The sequence below is a fragment of the Cibotium barometz genome, chromosome 22, assembly GCF_041138505.1.
Source record: "Cibotium barometz isolate CiBa-2024 chromosome 22, ASM4113850v1, whole genome shotgun sequence".
Taxonomy (NCBI): domain Eukaryota; kingdom Viridiplantae; phylum Streptophyta; class Polypodiopsida; order Cyatheales; family Cibotiaceae; genus Cibotium; species Cibotium barometz.
The window spans coordinates 33,034,972-33,054,524 of record NC_141067.1 but is presented as its reverse complement, the minus strand read 5'-3'; the positions used below and the strand labels follow the sequence as shown (position 1 = coordinate 33,054,524).

Here is a 19,553-nt window from a genome sequence, read left to right as displayed (position 1 = left end):
CTATCTGTACATGAACCGAGGAAGCCTTCCCATCAATCGCACCAGGGGGGCGGGCGTGAGAGACACCTCGCCAACCTAGCGGACAAAAGGACGAGAAGGAACCAAGGGAGGTGGCGCCTGAGAGGCCCGCTTTCCTGCGACCTCGAGCCCGAGGACAATCTCGAGCAAAGTGACCCTGCTGGTGACAAACCCGACACTAATCGGGTTTACCTGCAATCTCCATACATTGCTTCAAAGGGCCACAAGGACCCGGAAGCAAAACATAGTCCTCAAAGAGCTCAATGTCATGGGCAAGAACCATGACCCTGGGGACAGCATCCGCCGACGCAGTGACCACCTGGGCAGAAGATGTCGGCAAGGCATGAAGGGGGGGCACTTGAAGAACAAGCCCAAAGGCAGACCCGATGGCCTCTAACATAGGCCAATATGCGCGAGGAAGACCTGGGAATCTGAGAGTAATCGGGAAACGATTCCGGTCTTCCTCAAAAGGGTCAAAATAGCTGGAGTAGGGAAGAAATAATATCTTCCTTGGGCCCAATGGCAAAGGGTTGCCCTTCAAAACCTCTGAGACTGCGTCCTCAGAATCAAAATCCACTTGGAAGAAACCTCTTCCAAGCAGCCTCACATCTTGAAAGTGTAGAGCGAGGTCGGAGGGCAGAGCCGCCAGGACCCAATCCCGAGCCTAGAGACGGGACGGGTGAGATCCAAAGATTCTGACAATGAGGGCCATTTTGGAGTCTTTTTCTATTTCGGCGTAGAGGACCGCGAGCTCGGCTTCGGAAAATACAATGGTTCGCCCGGCCGAGGGAGAATGATTAGCCATGATGCTAATCGAGGAAAAAGGCCAACTTGAACCCGGATGAGGAGCAATCCGAACCAAGCGGGAGGCGATGAGGCGGAGGAAAGGAAAGGAGGGTGGAAAAGGGAAAAGCAAAAAAAACAAAAAACCAAATTAAAAAAAAAAAAGAGAGGAAAGGGCGAACAGGGGCAGGGGACGGGCAGCACACCAGTGCTGCGCAGAGGGAAGAGAAGGGCGGGCAAGGGCAGGGGCGGACAGAGAGGAGGGAAAGGCGAAATAGGGCGGGCAAAGGCAAGGAGGGGAGGCGTAGGAGGAAGGGGGGCGAAGCAGGGAGAGAAGCGGATGGGCGCAGCGAAGGAGGAGGGAAACGATGGAGGGGGCAGCAAAGGAGGAAGGAAGTGAAGGCAGAGGAAAAGAGGCGGAGGCGGAGGGGAGCGATTCAGGCAGCGAAGGAGGAAAGAGATGAAAGAGGAAAGAGGGGCGCAGCGATGGAGGAAGGAAGCGAAGGCAAAGGAACAGAGGCGGAGGAAGGATCAGAGGTGGAAGGGAGCGAAACAGGGTTTGGGGAGCTCGCGGTTCGTACCTATACTACTGCATTTTGAACATAACATTGATGGCCCTCCCACCTCAACCTTACTAGACAGGAGCTCAACTGTATCATTCGAATGGACATCCTCTAGCAAACATGGTTCAGACGCCAAATCTTTCTTTCTTTCTTTCTAGACTATTGGATGGATTCTTCTAGAGGCGCTGGTATGAATAGACTAACGCATTTGAGTATAGTATTGATGGCCCACCTCAACCTTACTAGATAGGAGCTCAGCCGGATCATTCTTTTTTCTTCTTCTTTTCAAGAAAGAGACTTCTATTAAGTATGAAAAAAACATACAACAATCACGACTATAAGCCAGAATAGAATAGAATCACCCCAATATGTAAGGTGATTTCAACCACTGAGGAGCATCATGATGCCATGAGAGACCTGTGGGACTAGAGGAAAAGAAAATGCCATGGTCCCACTCTGGCATAAATACAACGCGCTTTGCCTGCACGGAACGAGAGGACCCCTGAATACGAGCCCAAGTAGCCATGAGAGTATGGATGATACCACCCCACATGGTACTAATGCACTGTAATACTAGTAACAATCTCTCAACTGGTGTCAATCCTCTGTATAGGGGTGGTATAATCAGAGTGAGGGATGTGCAATAAACCATGCTAGGCAATACCTCTACGAATGAAAATAGCAGAGTCTATATCACTGCCCTCGTAGAAAAGCTGCATACCAAACTGGGAAAGCCAAGCAACTGCCCCCCAAGTCACATGCATGGCTCGGCCACTCAATTTGCCCATAAGTTGGGCTATAGAACCCCAAATATGCTATGCAATGCTGCATCCCCATAAACAATGTTGTACAGTTTCAAAATCTGCCGCACATCCCGGGCAGGTACGTGCTACACTGAAAACCAATCTCCACTAATTGGTGGGGAGACCACCATGTAAAAATAACAAAAGAAATGAGCAATCTGGCTCCTTCTGTATGAATACCCACACATATACACACACACACTTACTTTTTTTAGTAATTCTTATATTACCAGTGGAAAACCTTATTGCGAGGTGAAAACCCACAAACAAAACATCATGATACAACTGAGGCCCCTATATAGGGGCCAGAGATTAGAATGGCTAGAAGCAATCAAAGAAGGCCATGTTATGCTGGTCGTCTATTTGTTGCAAGTTTCGGCAGTCATGTAGAGACTGTCTCAACAAGCGTCGGAAGTAGGAGTATTGATCCAGAGGAATGTGTCCAAAATGCAACTTCGGGATATTCTTCATGTGGACTACTTTTTGGGCACTGTGGACAATATGGCAAAATAGAAATCAGATGGTATATCGTTGTGGAATCCAAGCGAAAAGCCAGAACGTCTTCCCAAATTGAGCTCGCGGGAATCGCGTGCGAAGATGCCCTGACAGTCTATCTAGGAGGGCACTTTGCGAGTTATGGCATCTTTTATGCAGTCCTAGGTGCCTATTCAAGAGTTGCCTTGTTGGTTAGACATGAGTTACAACCGGTTTTAGCACATAATGACCCGGATGGTCGCTGGTTGGTAGTTCAATGTCTGATAGATGCTAAGATGTATGAGTTTGCAGCTCTTTATGCGCCAACCGCTTTGGCCAAGAGAGCAACGTTATGGGCGGAGATTTGTGACTACCCTTGGCTACATAATGCTTTCTTGTGTGGGGATTTTAACAATGCCCCTCAGCAAGGGGATAACTCATCTGGACATTCGCATATGCTAGCTTCTGAGAGGTTCCATTGGAATGCAATGATAGACGGTTTACATGCTGTTGATTTGTGGACTCACATGTGCCCTGGGGTGTTTGGCTTCACTTTCCACCACAGGGATTTTTCTCAATATAGAGCCCACCTTAGATGGTATTTATTACATGCGGATCAGTATGATGATTTCGTATACAAAATTTGGGTCAATCCGTCACAAGTGTTACCTGATCATGTACCAATGTGGATAGGGCTATACTTCGGACTACAATTAGATGATCGTCCTCTATACCACCGTCGTCCGCTTCTAATCAATAATTGTTACCTCTCGCATGACATTTTCCATAACTTGTTCAAAGAGGTGATTACACCGCTAAAGTTGCAAATGCTGGAGAGTACGGATGTGGCCTGGTATCATTTTGTTCAAAGGATCCAACTCATCATTAGAGACTATGGTCACTGGTATATGCATGAAAAAAATAGAGGGTCCATAATGCAAAAGCAACTTGTTAGGCTCTGGCAGACATGCTTACATGAGGAATCTTTCGGTGTCCGAAGAGGAGGATTTATACAATGCAAAACATGTTCTTGCTGAAACGACAGGCGTAAGCTAGAAAAATGGCAACTCAAAGCCAAGCAACAGCCATTCAAGGATAAGGGATGCTCTTCAAAGGATTTCTTCAAAAGCTTACACTTTGAATAGCAAAAAGACACCATTAAACGCGTCAAGACCTCGATGCAAACTCGGACATGTTCCAAACAACAATTGGCTGATGAATGTGTGTCCCACTATGTGCATGTCTTTGCCACTACAAGTCCTGCAAATGCACAAGTTCAGGCAGCCAAGGATCAGTTACTCTCTCAAGTTTCACGCATAGTATCACAGGAAGAGGCACTCTCTATGTAACAATGTTTCACACGGAGGAAGAATTGCAAGAGGTAATAAAACAATTGGGCACTTGGAAATCTCTAGGTTGGGATGGTTTAACTGTAGAATTCTTCTTGCACTTCTGGGATGACCTCAAACATGCGTTGCTCTTTATGATAAATGATGCTTGGCGTACTTGGAAAATGCCCAAATCATGGAAAGAAGGGCTTGTAAAACTTCTCCCAAAAAAAAGCCTGCATGAGACCTTCGCTGATTGGTGGCCAGTAACCCTAATGCCCGTCATATACAAATTGGTCACCAAAATGTTGGTCGGTAAAAGGGGTGCTTTATGCAAGCTTACACAAGGCGCAATATGGTTTTGTCCCGGGTAGACATATAATGGATAACATTGCAAATGCCTACATTGGGGTTGAATATGCAAAATATACAAAACAAGATGTGTTTATTTTGCAAGTGGACATAGAGAAGGCCTTGGACACAATGCAATGGGATTTTATTGCGAAGACCATGTGCAAGATGTGGTTCGGAATAAAGATGTCCAATCTTGTGTTTTGGTTGTATCAAGGCAGTGAGGCATCATGTATTCTTGATGGTGAACTCTCTGACTCGTGTGCACTTCGTGGTCTTCAATTGCCATCTGGCAAGCATTTTGTGGCACAGGCTTATGGAGATGATTCCTTCTTCATGCCACGAGATGATCCTTGTGATCGCCACATTGTAATGGATGCCTCGGATATGTTTGGTACAACTACAGAACTGCGAATTAATTTCCATAAATCTCAAGCCACAAGCTTGCACAGTGTCTTGTGGCCAGGGGCTCTTGTTCCTTCGAATCAACTAGTTAGACATTTGGGTTACCCACTTACATGGCACACGTCGTTCAAACTCCAGGCTAATTGGGTTTTGCAAAGAATAAATGCTAAATTGCAGTACTGGAAGTTGGCCACATGGCCCTTACATGTTAGATTCCATATTGTGCAGTCCATTTTTATTGCATATATACAGTTCTTGCCGCTGCTTGCTTGGCTAAAGAAGCATGAGTACATGTCTACCATTCTGGAGATACTTTGGAAAACTAAACACAATACTGAAGGCCACAGATTGCTGCAAAAGGACAAGCTATGTACACCAAGAAATCATGGGGGCGTCAACATTCTTGACCTTCATATTCATGTTATTGCAAGGAAAGCCACTTTGCTCACTGATTTTGCAGCTCAAAAACAGCCAGGGCACATATGTTAGCAGCCATGTGGACCACTTTGAAGTCCGCCACATTTGGTGCATGGACCACAGATTACTGGGAGGTGGTTTTTGGGCACTTTAGAGGAAAAATCCCAGGCTGCCCCTACAGCTCTAGGCTACTTATGGACTAGAAATTACTGACAGAGAAACTAGAATGGCATGGAAGATCACCCGCGGTTGGAAACACCATGCAGCTGGAAAGCATACATTGGAGTAGGCTGTTTTGTGCTCCGTTAGACCTTCTTGAGCCACAGAAAGCTTTCTCCTTGTCACAAAAGGGTGTACATTTCGTGGCGGATGTAGTCAATGATGAAGGCTATGTTATCTCCTTCCCAGCAGCACGCCGGAGGTTTGGTTTAGGCATGCACTATAGGCCTTTATGGCATCTCATATGCACCCTCTTACACCCTCTTCAGCCAGTGCCTCCACTGAATCATGAGGAGCGTTTGAAGAACTGGCAGGTCACTCCACCAAGGTTACATGAACTAACAGCTAAAAGGGTCTATATCAAATTGCTTGCTCCTTGGATCGCGGATCATGCTAATGCACTTTGGACAATGCACAAAACAGATAGATGTTGGGGTGGTTGTTTGAGGAGCATATGGAAAAATGGCTTGCCACCACTGAAAGAAAGAGTGTTCCTTTGGAGATGCGTTGTGGGAGTTCTACATGTCGGTGTATTCTTGGGGAAAAGAGGCACATTGCTAAGGCAAGATGTCACCGTTGCATGCTATGTGATGAGACAATGCCTCATTTGCTATGGTATTGTGATCACTAGAGGACCGCATATGCCAGCTTTGCCATTACGAGGTGGAGTCGGAGGAACACTATATATGTCATTGTACTGTCTACTATGAGATCCGAGGAAGGTACCACTGCCTGTTCCGTGAAGGCTTTGGACCTTTGCGTCGGATCATGGACTTTGAGGACCAAAGGTGCTCAGGGCTCTTCATACTTGAGCTTAAGACACCACAGAGAGAGCCTATTGTGGGACAGGAGGGCAGTGGGACTAGAGCCGCCTAGACAAAGAGCCCTCACAGATTTTTTTCAGAGCCACCACTGTAACCTCACAGCCTCTACTCCCCCATCTACAGGCCTACCTGGCAAACCACCCTCCAGAGGAGTCACCCTGGACAGAGCCATTGCCATCTGTAGAGCGAGATGCCCACAACCACGAGGATCGCGTCCACGACTCCCTCACAATCGGCAGATTCAAGCCATCATTGCCCGCCACCGGAGGAGTTTACCGCGACAATTCAGCGGTTCAGCTTTCAGCTCTTAGCTCTCTTAGGATGTTACTATTTTCATTCTTTCTTTCAGATTTGTTATGATGAGACATCATCATCATCAGTTGTACGTTGATTTGGTCTCATGGGCCATTTCGGCCTTTAGGAGACATTAATATATCTTTCTTTCTTACACACACACATTACAGCATGTTTCCATAATGCCAAGCCTCACATCTAAAATAATTTGGCACAGTTAGACAAAAAGAATACCTCCATATGGTAGCCTGCTCTGGATGCACACGTGACATGATAAGTGGTAGTGCATTCCTCGCACCTAATGCAGGCTCCATGTGTTTGCTTGCACACTGCACAAACCTTCAACAACACAGTTTCGAGGAGCAAAAAAAATGTAAATTTAAGATATACATATTGAGAGTCAGTTAAAGAAAAAAAGAACAATCTGCATTTTCCAGATCCAGCCTAAGACTTTTTTTTAAGAAAGGTGATTTAAGAAATCATGACAGCCTTCCTTAGGTCTAGCAATTATGAATAATACAATATGATTAAAAATTATCTTCATAACGGCCTTCCATATGTCCACTCATTTTCATTTATGTTTAGATTCTTAATTGATTTTGTTACCTAAATATTGATGAAAATGACTACTAGATAGCATGCACCATAGTTTTTATTTCTGCAGGAGGATTGCTGCATTCAATAGGAAAGGTAGAGGGAACAGACTAACGGCTACACAAATGGACTGCAGCAACACAGAGGGAAATACAGGGAGGCAAAACAGAGCAGAAGGCAGAAGCGAAGCCATGGGCCACAGTAGTCTTGTCTCTTTGTAGCTGCAAGCCTGGAGGTGATGAAAAGCAGCAGCGCAAACACAAGGGACCTTGGTGTAGGGGACAGAGTTCAGGCCTTGGAGCTTCGAATCCTCCATGCCACATCCTCTTGCTTCTTTGTAATTGAGTTTATTTTTAAGTCTTCTTTTGGTATATATATCTTGCCGAGGTTATCATAGACTGTTTAGAGGTGATTCACATGGCTGGTTAAGTGAAAGTTTCTTTTGGGTCTTCACATCAAGAAAGCCCCAAAAGAGGGTTTGATACCCTTGCCTAAGAAGAGGGTAGGCCTTGTAGGCCACCCTAGGGGCCAAGAGGCCCATGGCCAATGCCCAACAGCCAAGTATGGCTAGCATGCTGTCGTCAGGCCTAGAAGGACCGAGGCAGCAAGGCGCCCAACCCTTGTGGCTTGGCCAACCAGTCGGCCAGTCCTTGTGGCTTGGCCAGCCAGTCGGCCAACTCTATGGCCTGGGCAGCCAACCGGCTAGCTCATGGACAGCCAATCTAGCAAGGCGGCCAAGCCTAGGCAGCCTGGACAGCATACCCAAGGCAGCCAGCCAGCACAGCAAGAAGACGCATTATATATGCTTAATAAATCAGGTCACTTATCTGCCACATGTCCCAAATCCATGCCGAATTCCGGAGATAATGACGCGAATGGAAACTCCATTGGAGATTGCAACTTTCCCTAAAATTTGGGAGATGATCTCTCTGTGTTCCACCACATGAGAAATACATATAAGCACCATGTACAAACCTATTTCATTGCTCGATCTCCCCCAAATCCTCAAGAGTTCGCCCATACATACTTTCCGCTCAACACTTGAGCTTCAAAACCCATTTCTGTGTCCAAGAAACCGTCTCGAGTGCCTAGACCATGCTACGAACACTTGGTTCCCCCCACCTTCTTAAAAGTTGTCCTCAACTTTAAAGCTTCAAAACCTATATCAAGATATAATCACGTCCCATCAAGTGGGCGAGACAAGACAGTCTCAAAAATCGAATATGACTAACGAATCCATGTCCCAAATAAATGGGCAAGACAAAACAGTCCCATAAGTCAAGATACCATAATCATGTCCCAAAATAAATGGACGAGACAAAACAGTCCCATAAGTCAAGATACCATAATCATGTCCCAAAATAAATGAGCGAGATAAAACAATCCCATAAGTCGAGATATCATAATCATGTCTCTCCGTCCATACTCCAAGTCGAATCTAACTCCAAGAAGCAGTTACTCGTTCCCCAATCCCCAATGTCACGTCAAATGCATGCCACTCTCCACTGGCTTTCATGCTTACACATGCATAGTCCATGCCGAGAAATAGAAGACCGTTTACCATGCACGCGGATGTAGAACGTCCATTGTATCTGAGCGCAGACATCAAGTCCCTAGCATACCAGATTCCAGCTCACTGACACTTGGCGTAGACATAGTCCCCTGCCAACAAGGTGTCAATCCACATGACCCTTGGCGTAAACATAAGTTCCCTCCCAACAAGGTGTCACTCCACATGACCCTTGGTATAGACATAAGTCCCCTGTCAACCAAGCGTCATGTCCACTCTACCACTTGCACTCCGTGTTGGTACTTTGACCACACACCTTGAAGGAGAGGTGGGCTCAAGTGTGTAACATAAAATAAGAATCACTCACGGGCATAGATATCCTGGTGCTCCATAAACATTTCTGCCACACATAGTTTATAGGCATTTCAGCTACCAATAGTTTTACAGGCATTTCGGCCGCCAATAGAAATCCTTGATCCATGAGATAACCATGAGTTTTATAAGTCCAAAGCATCCCAAATAAAGGGAGCCAAAAGCATAATCAATCCCAATAAAGGGAGCCATAAGTCCATAAAGCCATCAAACTGAAGAATGCCAAAGATGACCATCGTTATATATATATATATATATATATATATATATATATTGCAGTCCTTGAGCATCATGCTCACAATAGAGATGACCTCTAAATTCTAGGCTTCTTAAATGAATTTTTTTTTTCCTGAAACACATTGAAGAAAAACATACAACACTTCTCCTTGCATTTACACACAAGGGTTAGGTGTTCAAAGCACATAAACCATGAAGAATCAAAAAGTAATCGCTTTGTAAACTCAAAGAATACTTAGCTCTTCCTCTTTGCTGAAAACATCATGAAGCCATGAGACAAACAGAACTCCATTATAGCTTGCTTTGAGCTTGAGAAGCAGCTTCCATAATACAAAGATAGAAGATAGACGCCTCCTCACAGACTCCAAGAAACCATAATTTTCATTTCCAATTATGCTTGGTACTGCTATGTATAATCCTACCAATGGCCATAGTATGCACCTTAATAAGATCGTTCTCACATAAGAATGAGAGAAAGCCTTATGCTCTAATACCAATGTAACTCGCCTGGAAAGTGCGGGAGTGGGTATGCATCACTTTGACAATGAGCACAATTAAACATTTTGGCATTTAATCACAGCCATTAAACAATCCACAAAGCTGAAAATAAAAGTTACACATATAACACCACATAGAGGCCACAATGTTGAGATATCGAGCTCAACTAGTGCTACGGCGGACATTGATGACCCGCCTAGGTGATAGCTTCCGCATCTACACCACTGGCATGGTTAGTGAGATTATGAGTGATATGCGGCCAGTGGGATGACAGGCTGTGTGACAGCCATTTTGGATTACTAGAGACTGGCATAGTTATAGCGCCAACTCATTTAGTCGGGTTCACATTATGGACCAATCCTTGTATGTTGTAGTAGTTGAGTATTAACCCATATAGTGTGTACTCTTATCTTTATGTTAGGTTGGTTGAGTAGAGAAGAAGAAGAAAGAAGAAAATTCAGCCATCCATCTCTCTGGTGTCTTGCTCTCTCTTGTGTGTGTGTGTGTTTGCTTGCTAGGGTTTGAATCTCTCCCTCTCCCCCACATTCTCTTTTTGGTATCAGAGCCTGGTTTATGTGAGAGCTAAGGAGGCAAGCAAGAGGCAAGAACAAGCAAGGAAGGAAGCGGTACTACACGGGTAAGAGCACCATCATCTCTTTCTTCTTCTTGGTTTAGGTACAACACCCCCTCAGTAGCTCTAGGAGCTACACATCTCTGATTGAGGAGCTGTCTTTACGAGAGCGGAGCTACAAGGCAGGTATACTATCCGATAAGACTAAATTTTTTCGGCTAGATTCGCGTTTTGGGCGCGTTATGGGCCCCGTTTCGTCACTGCAAGGTATTTTCAGCAGTTTCTGGAAGTTCTGGTAGAGAACTGTTTCTGCTCAAAATCTGGTTATTGCAGTGCAGCAATGCATTTTGAAAGTGCAGACAGGGTTTGCACATGTATTGTTGATACTGGGTGTATGTACATGTACTCTAGTCACATTTGGTGACACACAGGTTGTGCTGAAGTACCGCTACTGCATCAGTTACAGGAGATATTGCTGTATTACAGGTTGCATACAGAAGTTGTCTATTTGCAGGTTATTTGATTGCTGCAGGAAAACATGTCTGACAGAATTAATCACATTGTTAGTCAGAAGCTGGATAAGAATAACTTCCATGCCTAGAAGTTCAGAATGACCAATTTCCTAATGGGTAAAGGATTTTGGGATTATGTAGAACGAGACAATGAGGAGCCTCCAGAGTTATCTGAGGAGAATGCCACTCCTGCAGATATAAAGGCATTCAAGGATTGGAACCAAGGTGCAAGAAAAGTCATGTACTGGCTTTCAATTAGTGTCACAAACACTATGATAGGACACATACAGGATGCAAACACTCCAGCAATTGCATAGCACAATCTGGTTCAGATGTTCTAGACTAACACAAAGGCAAGGAAGTTGCAGTTAAAGCAAGAGTTGCATACTGTGGAAAAGAAAAGCATGTCCATCAATGAATATGCCTTAAAGATCAAGGACATTGTTGAATCCCTTGGGTCTATCAATGTGGAGGATGATGATTTGGTGAGTGTCTGTCTGAATGGGCTTGGCAAAGAGTACAAGCCATTCAAGACCTCCATTGCAGTTAGAGAGAATATTCCCAACTTTCGGAACTTGATATCTATGCTGATCATAGAAGAAAAGGCTTTAGGTGAGGATTCTTCTTCACAAAGTAAGAACATATTGGAACAGGCCTTCTACTCTAATTCAAGTAGAGGCAAAGGTAGAGGCCAAGGTAGTGGCCGACAAGAAAATCAGAATTCTGTACAACAACAGTCCAATGATTCACAGCAGCAATCATACACAGGTGGAAGAGGCCAGTCTAGAGGCAGGGGGAGTCAAAGAGGCCGAGGTGGTTGGCAAAGAAATAAAAATGCAAATAGCATAGAGTGCTATTACTGTGGCAAACCAGGACACATGGCAAAGGACTGCTACAAAAAGCAAAATGACATTAAAAGTGGGAAGTTGCAGCAAGGCAACTATGCATCATCTAGCAAACATGGAGGTGATGACAAAAGTGAGTAGCTATTTGTGATGCAGCACATGCTTAGTTCCATAACAGGGAATGTGTCAGGATCTCAAGATATATGGTATGTGGATTCTACCACATGACTAGTCATGCTGAGTGGTTTAGAGATATGCAGAAAATGGAAAAACCAAGTTATGTAGAAATAGGTGATGATACTGCGCATCCCATTGCGCATGTTGGTAAAGTGCCATTGTCTATGCAGGATGGCAAAATGAAGTACTTGGCTGATGTACTTCATGTTCCGAATATTACAAAGAACCTGGTTTCTGTTGGACAGATGGTTGAGCAGGGTCTCCAAGTGAGGTTTAATCCTCAAGAATGTTTTATGGAAGACTTCAAAAATAAGTGTCGCTTGGTTGCAAAGGATAACAGAAATGGCAGGATGTTTACTTTGGATGTGAACATGCCTGAGATAAAGGCAGCCATGTTTGCGTATGGAACAGGTGTCATTACAGATATTGACATATAGCACAAGCGCATTAGTCATGTGAATGTACAGCAACTGAAGTCTATGCATGCCCAAAATATTGTTGCAGGTTTGCCAAAGTTTAAGGTTGACGGTATGCATAAGGTATGTGAAGCATGCCAACTTGGTAAGCAAGCCAAACATGCTTTCCCACATGAAAAGCATGTCAGTGCAAGGCATTGGATGTCGTACATTCAGATGTATGGGGACCGACCAAGACTGCAATAATTACAGGTTGCAGGTACTATGTTATATTCATTGATAACCACACTAGGAAAGTGTGGGTTTATTTCATTAAGGAGAAAAGTGAGGTGTTTGCTTACTTTCAGAGATTTAAAGCCTTGGTCGAGAAGGAAAAAGGCATGCAAATAAAATACCTAAGATCAGATGGTGGGGGAGAATATTTCTCCAATGAGTTCAAGGTTTTCCCGAGAAAGCAGGGAATCAAGAGGCAGTTTACGTGCAAGTACACTCTGCAACAAAATGGTGTTGTAGAAAGGAAAAACAGGCACATTGCAGAAGTGGCACGTGTCTTGATGGCTGAAAAGAATATGCCACATTACTTTTGGGCAAAAGCAGTAGCAACTGCTATGTACATTATAAACAGGACACTCACTGCAGCTCTTCATGGTATGACTCCTGAACAGAAGTATACAGGCATAAGACCGGATGTGTCACACTTGAAAGTGTTTGGGTGTATTGCATATGTACATGTTCATGATGAAGTGAGAACAAAGTTGGATCCAAAGGCAGAGAAATGCATCTTCATTGGTTATGCTATGGAGCAAAAAGATTATAGATACTATAACCCTACCACTCGTGAGATGCGAGCAAGCAGAGATGTTGTCTTCGATGAGATGAGTAGCAGGTATGCACCAGTAGTAAAGGCAACAGAAGATGCAGATGTAAGAAGTGCAAATGCTGCACCACATGTAGAGCATCAATCACAGGTGCTGAGTGGACCTGGGGAGTCCTCAAGCAGTGGATCCAATGTTAGCCCATGGTCAGGCAGGTTGAGGAATGATGCAGGTACACATGTATCACGGAAAGGGAAGGAAAAGGTAGATCAACCTTTTGTGCCTGATCTGTCAGCAAGTCACTCATATGTGGATGGTGACTCTAGTGGCTCTGAGCAGAGCCTTGATGAGGAGCTTGGCATTCCGTATGTGGTTACTCCTGGTGTAAGGAGAACCAGGGCTGTTTTGAGGACACTTGGCAGTGATCCAGGTGTACGCAGGTCTACGAGGGATAGATACCCTGTTGACAGCTTGAGATATGATGGATATACAGCCCATCATTATGCTCACATGGTAAAAGCAATACAGGAGGTTAAGCCCACTTGCTTTGAGCAGGTAACTGGAAATAAGAAATGGGAAGATGCCATGGATGAGAAAATGGCAGCATTGGATGCAAATGCAACATGGGAGTTAGTGCCTTTGCCTAAGGAGAAGAAGGCAATTGGATGTAAGTGGGTGTATAAAGTCAAGCACAATGCTGATGGTTCAGTGAGCAAGTAAAGGCAAGATTGGTTGCCAAGGGCTATGCGCAGACTTATGGCATAGACTATGAGGAGACATTCAGCCCGGTTGCAAGAATGGCAACCGTGAGAGCTGTCATTGCTATGGCTGCAGCGAAGGGTTAGTCTTTACATCAAATGGATGTAAAGAATGCTTTCTTGCATGGTGATTTGCAAGAAGAAGTATACATGATGCAGCCACCAGGTTATGAGAGGGATGCACACCCAGATTTTGTGGAAGGTTACACAAAGCCTTGTATGCCTTGAAGCAGGCACCCAGAGCATGGTCAAACAAGAGCATGGTCAAACAAGATCGGGGAGTATCTTGTTACCATTGGATTTCAGATATCTAATGCAGATTTTTCACTATATGTGAAAAAGACAGATAGAGGGATCATGCTATTAGTCATCTATGTGGATGACTTGATTATCACTGGTGATAGTGATGCAGACATACATGATGTCAGGATACTTTTGAAGGAAAAGTTTGAGATGAATGATTTGGGTGAGCTGCGGTATTTCTTGGGCATAGAGGTGGTAAGATCATCTCATGGCATTTTGCTATTACAAAGGCAGTATGGCTTGGACATGTTGTCCAAGTATGGTATGACACGATGTAAGCCTATTTCAATGCCATTGGAGCAAAACACAAAGCTTTCCACAGGTACAGGTGAGCTGTTGGAGAACCTCACTACATACAAGCGCATAGTGGGTAGTTTGATCTACATGACCATTACAAGGCCAGACTTGAGCTATGCTGTTGGACTTCTGAGTCAGTTTATGCCCCTAGGAAGCCACACTTGGATGCAGCTAAACGGATTCTCAGGTAAATAAAGTCCACACTTGATTATGGACTTTTCTATGAGGCTGGTACAGAGATACAGCTGCATGGGTACACAGATGCTGATTGGGCTGGTAGTATTGCAGACAAGAGATCTACCAGTGGTTTTATGTTCTCATTTGGGAGTGCTGCTGTGAGTTGGAGCAGTAAGAAGCAGCCCCAACAGTTGCCTTGTCGAGTACAAAGGCAGAGTACAGGGGTGCTGCTATGGCAGTGCGTGAGGTAGCTTGGTTTCAAAAGCTACTTGGTGACATGGGAGAGCCCGTGGATAGGGCAGTTGTCATATATTGTGACAACATGAGTAGCATACAGTTGGCCAATAACCCAGTATATCATGCTAAAACAAAGCACATTGAGGTGCATTATCACTTTGTGAGGGAGAAGGTTCTAGCAAGAGATGTAGATCTAGTATATGTTAGCATAGAGGATCAAGTGGCTGACATCTTCACGAAGGCATTGCGCACAGAGAAGCTCCACAGATTTAGGAGCTTACTTGGAGTGCAGTGTGTGGAGTTGAGCTCGAGGGGGAGTGTTGAGATATCGAGCTCAACTAGTGCTACGGCGGACATTGATGACCCACCTGGGTGATAGCTTCTGCATCTACACCACTGGCATGGTTGGTGAGATTATGAGTGATATGCGGCCAGTGGAATGACAGGCTGTGTGACATCCATTTTGGATTACTAGAGACTGGCATAGTTATAGCGCCAGCTCATTTAGTCGGGTTCATATCATGGACCGACCCTTGTATGTTGTAGTAGCTGAGTACTCACCCATATAGTGTGTACTCTTATCTTTATGTTAGGTTGGTTGAGTAGAGAAGAAGAAGAAAGAAGGAAATTCAGCCATCCATCTCTCTCTTGTGTCTTGCTCTCTCTTCTATGTGTGTGTTTGATTGCTAGGGTTTGAAGCTCTCCCTCTCCCCCACAGTCTCTTTTAGAATGGGCCGATCACCCCCTTGGAGTATTTCATTATCCAAGGAGAAATATAACATGTACAAGCTTTGAGGGCCTTACTCTCCCCATGGGAGATGCCGGATTATCCATATACAATCATAAGCCTATCCTTCATCCGATATGGCTATCCAACATGTCCTTCCATAGGCGCACAAACATGTATAACAGCCCACATGGCTCTTCCATACACACATAAACTTGTATGACAACCCATATGGCTCTTCCACGAGCACATAAACATGTAAACCAGCCCATGTGGCTCATCCACGAACTCATAAACCTGCAAACCAATCCATTTGGCTCATCCATGAGCTCATAAACCTGTGTAACAACCTGTATGTCGCATCCATGAGCGCCAAAACCTGTAAACCAGAAATTTCAGCAAGCTTTAGGACTGTTTTGCTGAAAAGACAGCCTTCAAGGGTGTGCAAGATGGTGTAGAGAAGTGAAAATCATCTTTCCCAAGCTGGATATGGCTATGGTGGGCTTAGAAACGAAGAGAAATGGTGAAAAATCAGAGTTTTCAGCCTCCAAAAACCTACTTGAAGCTCAAACTCGCCCAAGAGATAACTCTCTCATGTTCAAATAAGCAAGAAAATGCTACAATGCCATGTGTAGAACTGAATTGACAAGTGTGAGGACACTTGTCTCACTTTTATCCTCTTATCTACCACATGTCCCAAATCCAAAAGGCCAAAAATTCTGCAATCTTCAGCTCTAAAAATATCCCGGATGATAGCTAATTTCACAACGGCACCTTAGCAATACTCGATCTCTATCGAATTCTGGAGGTAATGACATGAATGGAAATTCCATCGGAGATTGCCAAAAATAGCAACTTTCCCTAAAATTTGGGAGATGATCTCTTTGTGTTCCACCACATGAGAATACATGTAAGCACCATGTAGAACCTGTTTCATTGCTCAATCTACCCCAAATCCTCAAGAGTTCGCCATACATACTTTCCGCTTAACACTTGAGCTCCAAAACCCATTTCTGTGTCCAAGAAACCGTCTCGAGTGCGTGGATCATGCTACGAATACTTGGTCCGCTGTACTAGATAATCCCCCATTCTCAAAGCTTGTACATTCTTGATCTTTTGGGCATCCAAAGCCCTTCCACACACATGAATTTTGGAGATGCCCAAAATGGTGACATGTGCACACTTGTTTTTGTACTGACCGCTGGTCTACATGTGTTTTAAAGGTGGTAAGTGTCCCTGAAACATCAATTTACGGCTTTATGTTTTCACGTGCTAATATTTATTGATGCAGGTCCACATTCACTTATAAGTGACCGGGCAAACTTATAAGTTGTACACACTAGGCAGGACTATTTTAATACATGTGTTTGCCAAAGGACAGGCACTGGATAGTTTATGGGCTGTTTGCTTGTAGGCGCCTCCCTCTGGACCTAAAAAGCACACGATTGGATATTTCTGGCAGAGAAGCTCTATTACTGGAGGTGAAGTGGAGTTAGGGCTGGTCGCATGCTTTGCAAGTGGCCAGTGGGAGCTGGTAATCTGATTTTGGAGAGCAGAAACTGTTGGCCGGCTGGATAAAAGCCTTCCTATGTGCTGGTTGACCAGATTTGAACCTTCCTAGGTGTTGGCCAACTGCTAACAAGCATTGAAAAGCTGTTGGTCGACTTCTCCTCGTAATTGCCATGGGCCCGCCTATGAGCATCCCTCATGTTTTACCCTAATCATGCTAGAAAACTCCTATGACATGCCTGCCCTTCCAATAACTGACTCATAAAGTGTTGTAACATCTCATACCATTGGAGAGGTGGTCAAGAGAAATATGTAACACCTCCTTACTATCCGCACTCATAAAGAGCTGGTATAATGCATTCTCATGTTTGACTAGAGAGGTGCACTTCTTGCGTTGACAAAAGCATCGGAAAATCCGTTGCATTGTGCACTTCATGATTTGCCCGAGCTATTGCTATTGCAAGAGACGGATGGATTTCGCCCGGCACTCGTCATTATACCAGCTGTTTTGAGCCATGGATCCACAAGATAAAGAGCTTGCACAGTACACAATGGGTCCCCCACTTAAGGGCCCCCACCATTGGATGGTGTATTTTCTTTATTGCTGCAATTTGAATCCCACTTCTTGGACTGAATCTTGGCTGCCCGGGACTTGTTGGACTGGTTGCCCCATTTCTTGGCTGCCAGCTGAACTACCTGATGCTTGCGTTAATGTCCAGATGGATTGAAAATGATGCACTAGCTTGACCTGACTGCAGGCACCCTTCTCGCTTGCATTAGCCTCTCCTTGGATGCCCTTGGGCTACTTGGAGACTCTGAAAGGGCTGGGCCTGAGATGTTTCTTTGCACAATGATTATATGGGGATAATCAAGACCCAACCCACCCTTTTATAGGTGCTATGAGTATTGGTTGGATGCAGGTCGGATAGCCTCTTTGAAACCCAGAAATATTGTCAAAAATGTCATTAAACATGTTCCTACTATGTCCAATCCATGTCCCACCCATTGGTGCATGTCCTCAGAGCTTTTGGGTGTCAGTGGTACATTACGTCTTGTTGAGCATTCTCCCGGGCAGGCCTTGGACAGGTGCAGCCTCTAATTAGGAGCTTTCCATGGGCAGGGACAGATTGCAAACCTATGCGCGCCAAAGTGGCCTAGAGGGTGATTATCCAGCCTCATCATCAGGGCTGCCTTGGCATCATTGATTGAGTTATTCATAGCAGAGCCCTGTTGGGCAAGTTGGTTGTGAGAGGCCTTTAGCCAAGCGAGGAGCCTTGGAAGGCTTTTCTTCTTGCACGGATTTCAGCCCACTCTCTCTGTCGGTGGCCCTTGGACGATGGATCTTCACGGAGGCTCATTCCCAGCTAGTTTCCATTCCTCTTTCGAGGACCGCTTTGTAGCGCGCTTGATCAGAGCTTGGGGCCACCTCAAGACCGCCCTCTCCCAGATTCCTTCAACTACAGATGAGGAGAGACTCCCTTGGCCCTTATTTTGGAACCCCCTCTTCAAGTTGCCTAGTGGCCACCACATAGGCGCTTCAACCATCCCCCCACACTGGCACACCCCCCTTCCAAATCCTAGCCCCCCCTTAGTGACTCGAAGCCTTCATTTGCCACTATATCCCAGCAGTCCTTGGTTCAGATGGGGGTCCAGCGCTCATCTTTTCAGTTGGGGTCCTCAGAGCCGACTCACCTTTTCCCCCAAAGAGGTTCAATGGTAGTTCATTTCATCGGTGAGCATTCTTGGTTTCATGCTTAACAGTAGCACATCGACCCGGACCCAGCCACAACATTTCTCGGCAGCTTTGGCTTTGGGAAAGCTGACTATTGATGTGGACTCACGTGAGTGGGAGTAGCAAGACCCTTTCAACCCCAAAGGACCCGACCACCCCTTTCTTCCACTACACAATGAGGATAACTTGCAGGATCTAGATGCAGGAGATAAACGGCACCCGGGGGCGGCAGCAGACCACTGGGCATCCCACAGTATTTCACCCTGCTTCCTACGAGAATTGTGGAAGCGATTTTCAGAGCAGCCACCCACGGACAGACTACCCTCCCCCATAAATTCTACCCCTCGTTTTGAGGCATGTGAGCTTGTACATGTAGCCTATGGTGAGTTGATCGTAAATAATAGAATAATAAAAAATGACCTATTGACTCTTGACTGGTTATCCGGGCAATTGACCTTAGTCTAAAAAAAGTGTATCTACTGTCCTCTACATCTTTACATCTTGCAAGTGGGTTGGGTTTTGTGGGTTGCATTTTGTGTGCAGGACTGGCACTTGACTTAACACCGACTTGACCTAAATCCTAGATGGCCCTTGATTACTTTTCCCTAGACAAGGGCTTACAACATGCACAATGCCCATCATAAAGGTGACATTAGTGTACTTAATGTTTGCCAATGTACAAACCATAAAAAAAGAGTCACAAGAAACGTTTCGTTTGTTTCGTCGTGTCAACACGTTTCATTTCGTTTTGTCTCAATGGACGGGAACAAAGAGGTTTCGAAGTAAC

At 45.0% G+C, this 19,553-nt stretch overlaps 1 protein-coding gene across 4 annotated transcripts in view; it reads right to left on the bottom strand.

The window, feature by feature from the left end:
* LOC147626558 (histone-lysine N-methyltransferase ATX3-like) overlaps nucleotides 1-19,553 on the bottom strand; it is a 105,540-nt gene that overhangs the window by 8,076 nt on the left and 77,911 nt on the right. For all 4 annotated transcript variants that reach the window (XM_086816613.1, XM_086816614.1, XM_086816616.1 and 1 more), the window contains one exon: nucleotides 6,714-6,818. In XM_086816613.1, the coding sequence (XP_086672739.1) occupies nucleotides 6,714-6,818 (105 nt within the window). The remainder of the gene's footprint in view (nucleotides 1-6,713; nucleotides 6,819-19,553) is intronic.